Source organism: Polistes dominula, unplaced genomic scaffold (genome assembly GCF_049000335.1).
Source record: "Polistes dominula isolate Pdom_NZ unplaced genomic scaffold, Pdom_raw_medaka contig_82, whole genome shotgun sequence".
NCBI lineage: Eukaryota > Metazoa > Arthropoda > Insecta > Hymenoptera > Vespidae > Polistes > Polistes dominula.
The window spans coordinates 6,542,404-6,559,638 of NW_028301046.1; the positions used below are offsets into that span (position 1 = coordinate 6,542,404).

Consider the following 17,235-nt stretch of genomic DNA (forward strand, 5'->3'; position numbering starts at 1 on the left):
CATATTTTGTCAATTCTTTGAAGCCCCATAAATTGGTAACTAAGGTAAAAAAAAAATAATGATGTACAATTATTGAGGTCCCATAGAAGTACAATCAAGCTAATTATGAACAAAATCCACGACCTCACATTTTTTTCATTGTCCCCTTACGTGAAATGCCCCATTAATTAAATACTTTGGCATAAATGTTTAACCACTCTAGAAACAATAACGTTAATACATTTGAACCTGTGAACAATTCAATCGTCTTAAAAACAATTTCTTTTCTTATTCTTAAAGGTTTTTATTTTTTTTTAATTATTTTTTATACAAATCAAAATGATAAAAGAAAAATTTTAGAACAAATTTCACTGTGCGTTAAGTAAATGACGTTTAACGTATTAATATATTTTAAATTCATTTTCTTTCCTATCTTCTTATTTTCTTCACTTTGATGGAAATATTTGAACGATAGAGTGTATAAGTGGAAAATTTCAAGAGAGCATAGTCACGATCAAGAAGGCGTGGAAAACATAAAAGGTTCAAGAACGTTGGATGGGGGAAAGGGGTAGAGTCATTGATTGCGGCATTAAACATTAAAAAAAATTTTTTTTTCACCATAAGCCTTCCGTCGTTCCTTCCCCCATTCATTCATTCTCTCTCTTTCTCTCTCTCATCTTCTATCTCGCTACGACTATTATTCGGGCGTTAGGCAAATACACAGGAGAGACGACAAGCTCGTCCACGCTTTTTTGTTCTCTGAAAATTCAAATGAGGCAGCGCAGCATATTGCGCTGAATCGAAATTAATGTCACGCAACTAATTATCGCTTGTGAGAGTCATCCGTCGTTTCTCCGTTCCTTTTCTATCTATCTATCTCTATCTCTCTTTCTCTCTCTCTCTTTGGCCAATGTTGCAAGTCATTTTCGTCGATTATTTACGAGAATTAGGATACATTTCGTTTCTTTATTTTTCTACACAAAATGAAAAGAAAGACAAAATAAAAAACACACAAAATAAAACGTTTGAAATTGTATATGCGTAAGTAAATCGAAACGTTTGTAATACCAAATATCCATGAAATTATTCTTTTTGTTCTATTGAACAAATGCGAATTTTCGAAATGTTGGTAGCGGTAGCGAAGATTAATAGACGATTGTAACATAGATGAAACTCATTTAGAAGCTCCTGTTTACAGAGAGAAAATATTATTGATCTCTCTCTCTCTTTCTCTTTCTCTTTTTCTCGTTCTCTTTCTCTTTCTCGGCATTCTGAAATTCCTAGGTGATGCTACGCGAGGCTCAGAAACCGCGCCAGGATCGGGTGCACAATTGTAGAGCAAAAAGCGCGGTGCTGCGGACCCGCAAGAAATTTCTAATTTGCGGTATAATTAAGGGAGACGAGGCAAAAACCATCACGGATTCAGCCTCGCTCTTTGGAAATCGCGAATTCTACCTTGCCGAGTCTGCTTCCTTCCTTCCTTTCTTCCTACCTATCTACCTACCTACCTTCCGTCCTTGCTTGCTGGACGGTACAAGGAGGAAGAAGAAGAAAGGAGTCCGTTGCACTTTTACCTTCCGATGCCTTTGTTTCGAATTTTAATCGACGAATTGAATCTTTTTGTTTTTCTTCTTATCGTAAATTACGCGATTTGGATCGTGGAAATATTTCATTTTTTAATATGATAACTTATTGCAAAACGTTAATTATTGTATTAAATTTATGTTTGGCATTTGGTGTTGTTTGTCCAGGTACAGCGTGGTCACCGCAGAAGAATGGTCGAAATTGACGCAGTTTTATGACGCCGACCATGTAATTACGATCAAAAAGAATGGCACAGATTTTAAGACGCAACCAGGTAAGACGTAAAATACAATAAAAAAATTTATTATTGTTTTGTAATGAAACTTTTGGATCGATCGATTTATAAAACATAGAAAAAGAAAAAAAAAGAAAAGAAAAGGGGGAGGAAGAAGAGGGGAGGGGGTCAAGAGGAAGGAATTTTAAAAGACTCTACGAAGCACTCCATTTAAATCTCTTTCCCTTCTTCTCTCGTCGTGTCATTATTGGTCGGTCGGCTAGTGCCGCTTGTTTTTTTTTCTGTCGGTTAATTTTCAAGATACTTCTTAATTATAATGAAAGACACTCTCTAGGATCTGTTAGGGAAGTTCTAAGGGTAAGGGAGAAGGGAGATTTATGTAAATCAACTGCTAATGTCTTTTGGCATTATTCCTTCTTGGCTTAAACCAAAGGGAGTGAATGAAAATGCGAGAGAGAGAGAGAGAGAGAGAGAGAGAGAGAGAGAGAGAGAGAGAGAGAGAGAGAGAGAGAAAGAAAGAGAGAGAAAGAAAGAGAGAGAAAGAAAGAAAGAAAGAAAGAAAGAAAGAAAAAAGAGGACCACTAGGTTGAAAGTAAACGTTTTATAGCTACTCGCGCTTATATTCCTCGTACGTTCACTACACACCGTGCTTCACCGAAAGGGAATATAGAGGTTGGCAGAAAGAGGGAGAAAGAGAGAGAGAGAGAACATTGGTAACGATCTGACGAGGACGAGGGAGGATCGTTTACATAATGACCTCTATCGAATTGTACGAAAATGAATTGCCGATAAGATCGAACGGTCCTATAGCGGAATAAAGAGAAGAAAAGAGTCGTTAATCGGCCGATTCGTTTTACCGCTTAATTGATACATCAGCACGTTATCAGAGTAGAATATTTTTTTTTCTTATTTTCTCTACTTAGTTAGTATTAGAAGATCGTTATCTGTCGTATCAGCAATAATAAGTGATAATTGGAATTAGAAAAGTAAATCGGTAGATATAAAAAGAAATGTTTAAGAGTTGTATAAAGATTTCAAAAAAAAAAAGAAAAAAATATGGGTCAAGCAAGAGGATAAAAGAAGAAAAAAAGAGAGAGTAAGGTGCGATCTACTTTGTCGTCCGTCTGGCAGGCAAATTGGCTTTCCGAAGTAAAAGGTGGGGTGATAGGGAGAGTAGTCGTAGAAGGATGAGAAAGACGAGATTGAAGAGAGAAAGAAGGACGTCCGTGTGGGTTTCACGAAGTAGAACTGGTACGTACGTCCGTTTGGTTGGCGGGACGTAACACGAATATCTCTAAACATCCCATTGTCTTGTCCGTCTATCGCTCGTGGACCTACCCTCACTTCCATTCCTTTAGCCTTCCTTCCTTCCTTTTTATATATTTTTTTTTCTTTCATCGACATTTGTCAAGGCACGTTTTCGAAGTTCCTCACCGGCCTGCCTGGTTGCTTGCTTGCTTGACTTGCTTGCTTGCTTGCTTGACTCTGGTTGTGTTTGACTCTGTTTGTGTTTGGTTGCCTGGTTGGTTTGTTGCTCGCCCGCCCGCCGTTCTGGACGGCCGGACACCAACCATTTAAATTGCAAACGCGAAACCGGAGCCACACACAGAAGATTTCGTTTGGGCCTTTCGCTGTTCCTCAGTTATTTCTCTTTGATTTTCTATCTCTTATCTATCTAATCAGAAACAAAACCTTCTTCTTTCGACAACTCGATCGAGTTAATTCCATAGGAAATGGAGATGTTTCTCTTTTCTTGCATTAGATTATAACTTTCAAATAATCTTCTTTCGGGGAAGAATTTTCCTCTCATTACGTGGCTACGATAATTGCCTACCCCTCTTGTCCTTTAAATTACACCCTTTATCTCTCTCTTTTTCTTTCTCTCTTTTTCTCTTTCTCTTTCTTTCTTTCTTTCTTTCAACATGCAAGACGAAGACCGACGAGTCTAGAACAAACAGACAATTTAGCTTATTTTAAGGGTACGGATCGTGCTCTCGAATTTGGTGGGTGAAAGCGGTAGAATGAAAGAGAGAAAGAGAGAGAAATAGATAAATAGATAGATAGATAGATAGATAGATAGATAGATAGATAGATAGATAGATAGATAGATAGATAGATAGAGAAAAGGGAGGAGGTGAAAGGAGGACAAAAAATCGGTGGTTGCTTTCGGTGACTGATACGGCCCTGACTAACGAGCTTCGGCCGGACGATCGTTCCACTCTTAAAGCCTTGGAGGGTGGTCGTTTCTCTCTATCTCTTTCTCTCTTCCTCCCACCCCTCTCCTTTCCTCCGTCGTCATCGTCGTCTCTTCTTTTCTCCCTCTTTTCTGGCGTCTTTCTCTCGTACACGAGGGCACATTAGGCACCGTCCAACCTCGTATCAATCACCCGACAGTCTGCGGTGCCCTCGTCTAAGCAGCAGTAACAGCAGCAGCTCAACTCAACTCAACTCAACTCAACTCAACTCAACTCAACTCAACTCAACTCAACTCAACTCAACTCAACTCAACTCAACTCAACTCAACTCAACTCAACTCAACTCAACTCAACTCAAATCATATCAACTTAACTTAACTTAACTGAACTAAACTCAACTCCTGCCAACTCGTCGAGCTCGTAAGGAGAACCGGAGGTGACGCGATTGAATACCGCCCTAACCGATGTTGCCTACTCTTTTCTATCTATCCTTTTCCTTTCTTGATGATGACGATGCCGTCGGAAGAAGAGGAGAAGGAGGGGAAAGAGGGGAAAGAGGAGGAGTACCAAGGAAGAAAGAAAGAAATGTTTCTCATAGGAGAAACACACTCGGTTAATGGTCGAGTGGCAAAAGACGATCGACGACTTAACGAGAAACCTTGATGTTGAACTTGTCCGCCACATAAGCCCGTTTGGAAATAGAAATGTCAGACGATTTACTATGATTATTTGGTATTACAATTTACCATTACGTCAGGGGTGAGTGGGGGTGACGAAAATCTTTTGCAATACAATATTCTTTGTTGTGTTATATGATAAATCATATATGGTAATTATGAGTATTATATTTTTTTTAGTTTCAAAATTTAGATTTATTCGGATTAGATTAAAATTATAGAACCACAATTCTTATTTTAAATTGACAATAATTATCGTTAATTCTTGAAAACACTGTTGATAGTAATGTTTGAGTTAGATTGAATTGCGTTTGCAAGAAAAAGAAAAAGGGTTTCCTTCCTGGTAGTCACCAGTTTTATATGCAATTAAAAAAGCATTTCTTTAAAAGTTAGCGTGTCGTCGTTGTCGTCGTTGTTGCGTACGGCGTTTCGATTCTACGAACGACGCTCGTAAATATCGCTTAGGCGCCAGGCTGCGCTACAAATCAGGCGTGTCCGTAGCTACGGTACTGACTTCTCTGCGTCTGTATCGCAAAACCAGGAGAACCGAACGGACACACGGACAAAGATAGATAGAGAGGCAGAGTATGTATGTGTGAGAGTGAGAGAAAGAAAGAGAGAGAACAAGATACATAGATAGAAACTATGGAAGGAAGTAAAAGAGATAGGGATAGAGATAGATAGAGGTGGCCGGTCTCGAATTAATATTCGGACGGCGATTTAGATTTAGAACACGAATTTGCTGATTAGTTTCCTACAAAGGGTGGAGAATGTGGTAGCAGCTTCAGTTGCACTGCTTCACTTGGACGTTGCGCTATGATGGCGGGAAGGAGAGAGGACAAATAGGGAAGAGGAGGGGAGGGGAAATACGTTTTCAAGTCGAGTCGAGATTTAGATTCCTGAGAGAAGGTTTGTTGGGGTCTTAGCAGGGGTCAAACGCTGCTTCAGGAGAGACATTTGTTAGCTCTCTCCTCCCTTTTCTGCGACAAGTGTGCCGGACACATCTTAATATATGCATCCTACTAGCAATGAACACGCCTTTATTATTGTGTTCTTCTTAGTTCCCTTTTAGTAATATTGTTTTATTCCGATACGATAATATACTCGATTGATTTTCAACGATCTAAAAAAAAAAACAAAAACGTTATTTTAACGTATAATCGAATTCGTCGTAGGGATTAATTTATTTGTCATTTTCTAAATAATACAAATACATACATACAGAAAAAAGGGTGGGGGGTGCTTAAAAGGCGTGATAAGACAAAGAGACATAGATCGTTTTTCTTCTCATAGGGCGAGGAAGTAATTTCGTTTAGGTAATCGCAAGAGAAAGGAAGAAAACTCGTGCAGGAGAGATATTTCGTTGAGTCGAATTAGCGTTGAAGTCCTATACCGTGGTACACGAACGTTAACCCAACCTCATTCCCTTCTCTTCCCTTCTCTTCCCTTTCCATCTTTTCCTCCTCTTCCTTCTTCTTGGTCCTTCTCTTCTCTTCTCTTATCCTGCTAGGAGATCCCCACTTGTCCGTGCTCAACGAGGGTTCCTTTTCCTCCAGGATTAAATGGAGCGCTTAGATGACCGATGCTCGGCCCTGCGGACTCTCCAATGTGGAATATAGGGAGGTGGAAAACAAGATAAAACAAGGAGAAAGCTCGTTTAGGTTCTCTATCTATTCTCTTTTTCTTCACGGCTTTCTCCTCAAAGTGTCAACTACGTAAAAAAAAAAACCCTTAAGACTTTTGATGTTTCACTGCATCATATTATATTATATTACATTTAGCTTTTGTAACGAAAATATTTATTTCTTTTTGATTCTTTTTTTAATGAAATTTAATGAAATAGATCGATTTAAACGTCTCCTTATATTTTCCGCTAATCTTTGTTTTTGTTTTCATTTTTTTTTCTTTTTCTGATCAGAATTTTTTGTATCCCTTTTATTTTGGTTCCATCTTGAAAGGTGGTTTTGTGAAGATTCCGTTTGTAGATTCGAGAAACAGCCAACTGGTAATACCGCATTTAAGCCCCGATTACACGCGTATACGCAAGCTTTCCTACTACGTTGTCATCTAAGAGGATTACCTTTCGACTTTGTTGTGGCGCTCTCGAAGACGTTCGTTAGCAAAATCATTGTTACTACACCAACCTCCTTCATTTCTTCGACGCGAAGATACGATCCTTAAGTTACTTCCAACAAACTGTCGTTTCACTTAAAGGAACCAAAATGCTCCTATTTTACCTTTACCTCGTCTATCCTTTCCTTTCCTTTTTTTGTTTTATCTTGCGATTAGAAAAAATCATTTTAATTCATTCAATTGTGTATATTATTGAAAGATTATTATATGTTCTATTGTGTGACAAATATCATATTTATTATTTTTATTTATATAAAAGAGGAAAGAATACAAAAAGGAAGAAAAAATGATCATCCATACTTTCCCTCTCAACGTTAAGGATATAAGAGAGAGGAGAGGGGGGGGGGGGTGGAGAGAAAGCATCAATCTTTCATTCACGTGTTCAATTCAGAGTTATGAATGAAAGTCATAGAGTCTTTTTAATATAATATCACCCGCCACACCTTCCTTTTTTTTCCTTTCCTTAACGTGTTTTCGATTTTGATCGAAGACCTTATACCAACTTTTCGGAGATTAGCTAAAACGTGTCTGAACGATCAAGAGATACTTGTCTTTTCTTTTCTTTTTTCTTGTTAATAATAATAATAATAATAATAAACAAAAGTAAGATATTTAAAAATAGTGAATGCACGTCTGCTTGAAAGATTGGATTTGTAATATTTTTCTTTTTTTCTTTTTTCTTTGAGAAAAAGACACTTGGGAGAAATTTGATGATGAAAATGTTGTCGTAGTCTTATTAAATGCAATGTTAGAAGAATTTCGAGTGGCACGCGCATCATTACTTTTACGACTTTCTCAATTTCTAAGCATCGACCTTCCTTTCCTTTCCTTTCTTTTTCTTTTTTCTTTTTTTTTCCTCCTCAGCATCACATTAATCACCTCACCGGATGACGCGACAGACCCCTTCGGATCGCGTTTCGTGCTCCGAGGCGTTCGCCAACGACCATTCTTGCTTTTCGTCTAACCGTGACGATCGTTCGCTTTTTTGTTTTTTTTTTGTTTTCCCCTCTCCTTCGCCAATTTTTACCGTCCACGATGCAGCAGCAACAGCAACAGCAGCTTCTCTTTTCGTTTCTACCCTAATATAAGTCCGGTCTTTCACGCTTCCGTGCCTTAGTAATTCCCAATATGGGATCTCGGCTTCTTAACTTTTACGGTAGCCGAGTGTCCTTTTGATTTGTCGGCTATAATCAACTCTAGGATTCTATGAATGTTGTTTCACTTTTTCTTTTTCTTCATCACATTTGATATGCGATTTTTTATTTGCTAATATTTTTAACATTGTAACATTTTGGAATTCACATCAAAGGATACTAGGTTCTTATATTTTTGAAATAAATTATCTAACGATAAAGTCATTAAATGTTTTGCAGTACAATTTTTTTTCTCGTTTGCATATAAGTTAGGCAGTTTAATTACAGAAATATTACAAATTTCATAAATATTTTGTCGAATGTTTAATCGAATGTTAAACAGATGGAACATTCATAAGTACGTGACTTTAAATTTACTTTAGCGTTATAATAGAAAATTAGTTTTTAAATCGTACGATTCGTTGATACTCTTAATCTCAAGATTTGATCTTACTTTAGTGGACATCTTTCTCAGAACGATATTCCATCGACAAGAAGAAACTTCTTCTCACAGGCGTCCTCTCTTCTTTCTTTTCTTCTTCTTCTTCTAAACTAAATTCGTTCAAATCGAGATCGGATCAAAGTTAGTAGTAAAAGTTTGCTTGTTCACTGTGTTAAATCTCCGATTTCGTTCGCCACGAGCCGAATCGGGAAGGATTCTCGTTGAGCATTGGAGAGGATAAAATCCTAAGGAATCGACCCTTCTACTCTAACCCGCGAAACTTCTCTTCCAGATCTCAGCCAAGTTTTTGCTTCCTATCGACTACCGTTTATGGTTTGACTGCTCTCCGATGGCACTTTAGGGAAATACACGGTTGCTTAGAGCGAGCAACCAGTGGACTCTACTCACGATTGTGTGTATCGTTCCTCAATAAACCTCAGTCTGAAGGTTTGTCTAGGTCGATGTGACTCTTCTTTGGTAAATCGTTTATGGTCTCTTTTGGTATGTCATAAAATCGAATGAGAATTGGGAATCGTATCGTGTCTTTCAACTATAAAGATAACTATCTTGATAAGTTTCACTTAATATTTTCAATATCAACCATTTTTCCATCTCGTATTATTATTTCGTTTCATTTAAATTTTATTACTATAGTTACACAGTTTATTTCAAACGAATTGTAAATAATTTGAACAAATTTCTTGTCTCGCATCGTATACTTTTATAAAAGTATTATTTTTATATTAGCTTGGAACGAAAAAGAATAATAAAATAAAACATATGAAATGAATATATATATATATGAGCAGTCTACTTTGAAAGAGGCCTACCTCCATTTATGTTCCAATCGAAATATTGAAGGGTTTGCGTTTCAATGCAATGAAAAATATACGTACAAGATACTAACGAGTTATACTGTTATAATATCTTCATGATTTTAAGTATATTTGTAACAAATTGCTTCAGAATGAAAAGATTATGTAAAAATATAACTATTACGGTAGCTAATTCGAATTTTTTGGAAAATGGAGATAGACCACTTTCAAAATAAGCGGCCCATATATTTGTTTAAATTATCGATTATCGTTGATTGTATGGACCTGCACGAAACTGACACGGCTTTTTGCGAAGATAATCTTTCGGTAGGTCGGTGTCACGGCACGTTTCACGGTCCTTTCGATATCGGTGCTCACGTCGGTAATTAGAAGGGCCATGGGGTGGACGAACATTCGAATTCATTTGGGGTCGGCTCGTAGGGTGACTACCAACTCCTACTAGGAAGAAGAGAGAGAGCGAGTGAGAGAAAGAGTCAAACCTCTTTCCTTCCTTCCTTCCTTCCTTCCTTTCTTCACCCCCTTCTTCTCTTTCTCCAACAACCCTTGGAAAACTGTCTGAACATGACGTAACGCTCCTGAGAGGCGACGGCCTCCAAGCCCAGTGCTTTTTGCGCTGTCCGGCAAGCAACAATGGCTGCTTCTTATGGTGCCCTGGTCACCGTATATTATTAATTACTGTATTAATCTCGGCCGCCGCAAGCAATCTATTATACATGGGATAAGAGCTACCATCTCTCGCCATCAGCGCTTTCCTACTACACTTGTACACGTGGTCGCACGAGTTACCGTTCCTCTTCGACTTTATAACTTTCTCTTCTCTTCTCTTCTCTTCTCTTCTCTTCTCTTCTCTTCTCTTTCTCTCTCTCTCTCTCACTCTCTTTTTCATTCCCAAAGGGTCGTCGATCGAATCTAAGCAGAGTAATGCTCTTACTACTAGCAACGTCAGAGAGCAAAGGGTGTTCTCGAGGTTAACATATTACAAATTAGATGGAACCTTTGAAATGTTGTCAGAAAATATCTGATCGTAAATGAAACTAATAGTATATTATGCAACTAGTGCGTAAAGTTGTCGATTACGCACTAGTTGCATATACTATTTTTTATTACGAATGCGGGGACATATTTGGTACATAATTGGGGTCCAGGGGCAGAGCCCCGGCGGGGGTTGGGGGGGGGGAGACCCCCTCTCCACAAGCAATACTGAAAAAGTTAAAAAAATTTAAGTAAATTAATTTGCATAACGGAACTTGGTTTTTTTTAAACACCGGAATATCGTTTCCCCTCAATTTCCGAGTGGAGTTTCCTTTCACCAAGATCGATAGCGTATTCAAACAAGAAATAAAATAAATGAAGAACTAAATATTAATCTTATCGTCTAAGATAGCCTTTTTAAACAAGAAATAAAATACAGAAAGAACTACATATTAATCTTATCGCCTATAATATTGACACTTTCATTGTGTTCTTTTTATCGTCAATTTTCGTGCGGTAAGTAAAATTGGGATGCGACAAGTAAATTCTCCGCACTCAAATTGACATTTATTTTACTCAAAATGCGTGTTGTTATTGTAAAGTATGTAAACAGCGTCTTTCCGACCCCAATAGCAACCGAAAAGATAGTACTTTCCCCGAATGAGTAATAAAAAAACATTTGTACAACTCAATTTTCTTTGTTTTCAGATTCCTGTGCATCTTGCATGTTAGCGAGGGTGGAACAAGAAAGACTTGAGAGTCTCAAATACGATAAGGCTGTTATTTATATCAAATGTGTCGATGACAGTGACGATTTCAAGGCGGAGATCACAACAGAGGTCATTTTTAATAAAAAATTTTTTTTATTTTGCGTATCTGGTATTAGATCGAAAGGAAAACGTCTCGATTGTCCTTTTCGTTGGCGCTTCATTCGAGAATTCTTTATTTCTCTCTCTCTCTTTTTTCAATTCAAGATCTCTTATTCGTAGTCCTCGAAGATGGACGACGAGGAATTTTGTTAATGGCCCTACGTGCCGAGTCACCAGAGAGAGAAAGAGAGATAGTTTTCTTCTTCAGAAACCGGTCGCACCTTTAGTTTGATGTTACCCGATAAGACGATTCTTTCAGAATCTCGTTTCTCTTATAGTAATAATAATAATAATATTAAAAACAATAATAATTGTTATTACGTTTGATTGTCTTAAAAATATAGCATCTTATTTCTCTTAATTTTTTCGTTTTTTTTTTCAAAAAAGATCCTCACATATTTTTTCTTTCTTATATCTTCTTAGAAAAGTATTCTCGTTTGTAAGGTAAGAAATGGGATTATAAAAATTAATATGACGCGTTTGAACACGTTGTTGCAGGTCGCCGCTAAAAGACCAAAGATGAACAATTCGAGACCTTCTAGGACAAGAAGAAAAGTCAAAGGATCCCACGAATTGAAAGTTTCGTCGGAGATAACATTGAAGGAACTAAAAGTTATGGTAAGGATATTTTAATCGTTTGAGTACCATCATAAGTCGCTTTCGAGCTTTTTAGATTTCTCGTCGAAAAAAAACCCAGCGCATTTCGTCGATAAAGACAACTAACGGCGGCATGCTCCCACAGATTGCCGACCTATAATTAAAGGTGGTGCGCAATTGCGCTCTTTGGCTTTTTTCGACACTTAACTCGACGGAGCACTGTTGTGTTGCTCGGCTTTTTTCGATCATATTTTTTTTAAACCCTCCGGTACGTGAACGGTTAATTAAAAAAAAAAGAAAAAAAACAAGTGAATCAATAAAATAAAATTCGTCCGATTATTTGTTAAACGAGACGATCATCGACAAACACACATTCAGTCAATCGGTTAATCAGCTACCACCCCCTGGTTGAAGGTGAAACTGAACTGCAATAAGTTTAAGGTAGCTTGTTCGTTAATCCTATCTTTTCCAGTTTCCTTTTCTGTTCCTATATCCGAGCATCCCCCGTACCTCGTTCATTGGTTGGGTTGCCTTCCTCGGGCTGACTGGCTGGCTGGTTGGTTGGCGCATCGCCGGACAAAAGTAGTAAAGCGTAGTTATGGCTGGTTAGCATATGCCTGGGCCCTGGCAGTGTGCTTAAACTATTAAGCGTATTTATATTGCGAGGGCTGGGACCACATCTCCCTTTCTTGGCTTGGGCAACCGGCAAAAAGCCGAAAGAGCATAAACCTCGCGCTAATAACAGGCCTCCGACTTATCCACTCCACTTCACTCCACTTCGCTCCACTCAGACTTCCATCTAGGTCTTTCCTTTTCTTTCTCTTTCTCTTTCTCTTTCTCTTTCTCTTTCTCTTTCTCTTTCTCTTTCTCTTTATCTCATTCTTTTTCTTATTTTTTTTTCGTTTTTTTTTTCTTTTCATTCCTCCTTTCTTCCCTCATTTCTTATCCTTTTTCTTTTTCCTGTTACCGTTGCTTCTTCTTCTTCATCTTCATCTTCTTCTTCATCTTCTTGTTCTTCTTCTTCTATATATTTTTCATAGTCTCTTCGTAAGATATTCCTTTTGAGCCAAGATAGTTGATCTTTTCTAATATTTTCTGGTAAATTCTTTTCATCAGGCATCAATAGGAATACACAAAGTTTCATCTTTTTTCATTCATTCATTCGTTCATTCATTTGTTCGTTCGTTCATTCATTCATTTCTTTCTTCGATTTTATTCGATTTTACGGGGTACACACTTTGGTGTGATAAAAAGAAGAACTCTTCACGCTTTAGATCGTTATTGGAAAACATCGAAAGAGAGAGAGAGGGAAAGGTAGAGGGAGATAAGGATCAAGGGTGCCGGATCAACAGTAGCAGCATCTTCTTTCCTCGTTGTCGTCGTCATCGTCGTCATCGTCGTCATCGTCGTCATCCTGAAGAAGAAGAGAAATATGTCGAGCGAGCGCGCGTTCTTCGCTTTTTACATGTTGGCAAAAAGGTGCGAAGCTCGATAAAAATGTTTGAATTTCATGGTCGAGTGCGGACAAGTGGTGGTAGCTTGCGCCCGCGAAACAGAGAGAGATGGAAAAAGAGAGAAAGAGAAAGAGAATAATCAGAAACATAGAAAAAGACAGAGAAACATGATGGGCAACTCGCAATGGCGTTGGCGTTTACGTAATCGTCGTAAACTCGATATTACCTTCTCTATCACATTCCAAGTCACCCGTTCGATTCTTTTTCTCAATCGTTTCTTTCGTCCGAGAACTATAGGTGTTTTGAAACGAAGTGGGGGGAAAGGGGAAGAAAAAAATTAAAAAAAAATAGAAAAAAAAGGAAAAGAAAAATAATCTTAAAAGAATATCGTATTGTGTTTCTTCACCATTTCTTCGACATTTCTTCGAAAGAACTTCGATGGTTATCATTGTTGTCTTTCAAAGAGAGAGAGAGAAAGAGAGAGAAAGAGAGATAGAGAGAGAAACGGTAGGAGATTTCTTTCGAAGCAATAGTACCGTGTAATTACAGCCCACTGTGTTCCTGCTGTGTTTCTGTTGGTAGATTCTAATAATTCGAAAGGTGAATATAAGCCTTAATGTCGTCGTCAGGAAATTCGTGGAATTACGTAAAAAAACGCGTTTAATTGTGGAAACCGATTCGTTCTGTAAGATAAAAATGATAATATTCGCTAACTATTGTCTTTCATTAATACATTCACCGTAATACATATCTATTTTAATTTGCCATCGTCATATTGAATATATGAAACAAAGTTTCTTATTGTAGGAAAATATTTTCTTATTGTAGTTGTCTATAACTAACATAAGTAGTTAGGGGAGTATAGTTGCATGTGAGATTCGTATCGATTGGAATTCTTTAGTAGTAGCTGTAGTAGATTTCGATTAGACATCCGAAGTTTCTGCTGATATTGTTGTTGTTGTTGTTGTTGGAAGAAGAGAATGAAAGGATCGAACTTTAGTTAACCAACAGCTTTAACCCACCAGCAATTTTCCAGCCACTCCTACTTTGCCTTCTCTCGATCCTGTTAAACCTACCTCTATTTATCGCTTTTGTCGGATGGTTTTCGTGCTACAAGTAGAAAGAGGAGACTTCAACGAAAGAGCCTTCGAGGTTTCATGACTCTTACAGGAATATAGACTTCCCTTTTTTCCTTTTTTTTTGTGGTCTTTAACAATAGAGTAAAAAAAATAAACAGTTCTTGGGATTGGTAAATAAATCATATTCTTGCTTCCCTTTTTTTTTCTTTGAACGATTACCCAATAAACGAATATTTTATTATCGTTGTTTTGTTTAAGAATTATTTGATATCGTAATCTGTAGTTTATCGTTGCATTTTATTTCTTTTTTTTATCTTCAAATTATTTATTACAATTTGCCATCTTTTTTTTTGTTATCTTTGTAATTGATCATTTTTCTCTACATTGATCCTTTCAGTTATGTCGATAATTCTATCAATGAATTAAGTCAAAAAAAAAGTAAAGATGAGGAAAATAAATTGTATGATTTTATTTTATATTTCAAATAAATTAGTATAATTTTTTGATTTAGCTCAATATAATGCAATCATTGACTCGATTGACAACGTAGGAATATTATTATCAATTTTTTTAATTACGATACGAGAATAAATTAGACGTAAGGAATTCGTTATTACTTTAAACAAATTTAGAGAATGTAAAAAAAGGAATCCTTCTCTTTCTCTTAAGGAGGAGGAGGAGGAAAAGGACGGAGTAGAAAATGGTAGAGAAAGAGGAGGTGAGTTATTTCGCAGACAGTTTAAGTCAGTTTACGTTGGAAACGGTATAACCAGGGGTTTATACGTCTCCTTTCTGTGTGCACATCTTCTTTCGCGTAATGTATTCTTCTTTTCTCTCTTTCTTTCTCCTTTTCTCAACGTTGAAGAGGTCTCGGTTACTCGTTCGCTCGTAAAACTGAAGCAACCTGCGCGTTTACACCGACACCGTCATCGGACCAACCAACCAACCAACCAACCAACCAACCAACCAACCAACCAACCAACCAACCAACCAACCAACCAACCAATGGATCATCCAAGATGAGAGAAACGACGAAAGAGGGAAAAGTATGGTCGGTCAATGAGGATATCATCGCGAACCAAACACTTGTGTTGTTGGTGCTGTTGCTGTTTTCGAACCACTAACGTTGCTTTCACAAATTAAGCAATTACTTAGAAACGTGTATGCTCTCTCTCTGTCTCTCTTTTTTTCTTTTTCCTCACCTTTTACATATGTTCCTCTTCTCTAACTTTCTTTACAATCCAAAATATTTTACTCACTTCCCCCATTTTTGTCTTCTTTATTATCTTCTTCTTATTTTTTTTTTCTGTTCTTGGTTATCGAGCTCAATACTATCACTGGTTTTATTTTCGAACAGTATTACGGATATATACAGTTCAGTAATAAAAAAGAAGGAAGAGTTATTCATCTGTTTTTTTGTTTTATTTCATTTCTTTTTTTTCAGACGATGCAAATTTGCGGTGCCGGACCATACGATCAACATCTGATGTTGGGGGAACACGAGCTTACCGATCACAGTCAAAGTTTAGCGGCTTTAGGGATATTTCCTGGTGCACTTTTGACTTTAAAGGTGAGTTTACAATTTTATCTTTTTTTTTTATAAATCAAATGAAAAATATTCTAATCTTCGAATATATTCGAAGAATCGAATAGAGACGATGTTAAATGATTGCCTTCTAAATTGGAAAGAAAATGCGAAAAGAATTTTAGCGTTAAATGCCTCGCGAATGAAGTCTCGGCTAAGAACTTGTGATTCGTGTAAGGACGATACGACGATATTTGTTTTGTTCTAAGAAAAGGACAGTGACAAAGAGATGTAATTTAGATTTAAGATCTAGCTACCGTTTCCCTTAAGCCCAAGACAATGGATAAGTAACGTCGGCAATGGCCCAAGATAACGGGAAGAACGACGTTCTCGTTTTGGGATTAACTCGAAACGCTTTCCTTGAGATTAGAAGCGTTAATTGGACTTACCACTCGAGAAATCGGAATCGTTAAGATTTCCCATTGAAGCAACGAAAGAGTTTGTTCGTTTGTCTCGGATAGATTTGCTTAATTGTACCTACTTTTCTAAGAATAAGATGACTCGGTTTTACTTTTCTCTGAATCACGATTTCGAGATCTTCTATTACTAAGAACTGTGTTGTCTAATATTTAGAATTTTTAATAATTCATATGACTGACTGACAAATGTCAGTCGATTTGACTTGTACTTTGATGGGTTTGAATCTATCGTTGAAATAGTTTCATTTTTGTCAGTTTAAATTCATTCATATTAAAAGAAGAAGAAGAAAAAGAAAAAAACAGGGGTAATAAAAGTATTTCTAAGGTATTAAAAGTTACAACAATGTTCAATCCAATTCTCGTATATATTAGAATAAAATTTTTATAATGTAGAAAAAGTTTGTTAAAATCATCACATTCTTGGCGAGATATGCTATACTAAAACCTGGCAAAAAACACAATAGGGAGAGGGCCAGAATAAAAGTATATCGATAATCATCCCGATCGATCGATAATACCGATTTCGATTCCGATCGCGAGACATATCTTCGACGCAGGAGAGAGAGAAAGAGAATGGGCATATATTTGTTTCTTTTTTTTCTTATTTTGTTTTTGTTTTTATCCTTTTTGTTTTTCTTCGGAACGCGTAGAGATATCTTCTCGCCAAAATTCACCGAACATCATCGTACGTTCGGGGTTAGGGTTTGGGATTTGGGGTATGGTTTCGGGTTTGGGTTTGATTTGGTTTGGTTCGGCGTCGACGACGTTCCTGGGCTTTTTGCCGATTAAAAAGTGCGACCGAGCGCACTCCCGCGATGTTCGAACGATCGTTGAACACGATTCCTCGACGAGAGAAGAAAAATTCTTTCCTTTTCTTCGGTTAGTTCGGTCAGTTCGGTCAGTTAGTTCGTTCGTTCGTTCGGTGGCGCTCGTCGTTGGAATAATTTCAGCATTCCGTCGCATTCCTCCGTTCACAGTCGACTGATTTTATGAAAGCGAGTCGAACGAGTCTCCGACCGAGAAGAGAGCGGCGCTCGCCACTCGCC

The 17,235-nt window shown here is 37.4% G+C and overlaps 1 protein-coding gene across 4 annotated transcripts in view; it reads left to right on the forward strand.

Moving 5' to 3' along the window:
• Positions 1–17,235, forward strand: part of LOC107068164 (ubiquitin carboxyl-terminal hydrolase 48) — a 65,949-nt gene that overhangs the window by 20,535 nt on the left and 28,179 nt on the right. For 3 of the 4 annotated variants that reach the window (XM_089175265.1, XM_089175264.1, XM_015324304.2), the window contains exons 13-16: positions 1,731–1,837; positions 10,895–11,025; positions 11,554–11,673; positions 15,630–15,755. In XM_089175265.1, the coding sequence (XP_089031391.1) occupies positions 1,731–1,837; positions 10,895–11,025; positions 11,554–11,673; positions 15,630–15,755 (484 nt within the window). Of the gene's footprint in view, positions 1–1,730; positions 1,838–10,894; positions 11,026–11,553; positions 11,674–15,629; positions 15,756–17,235 lie in introns of those variants that run through there. The other variant, XR_016177522.1, reaches the window with a different exon arrangement.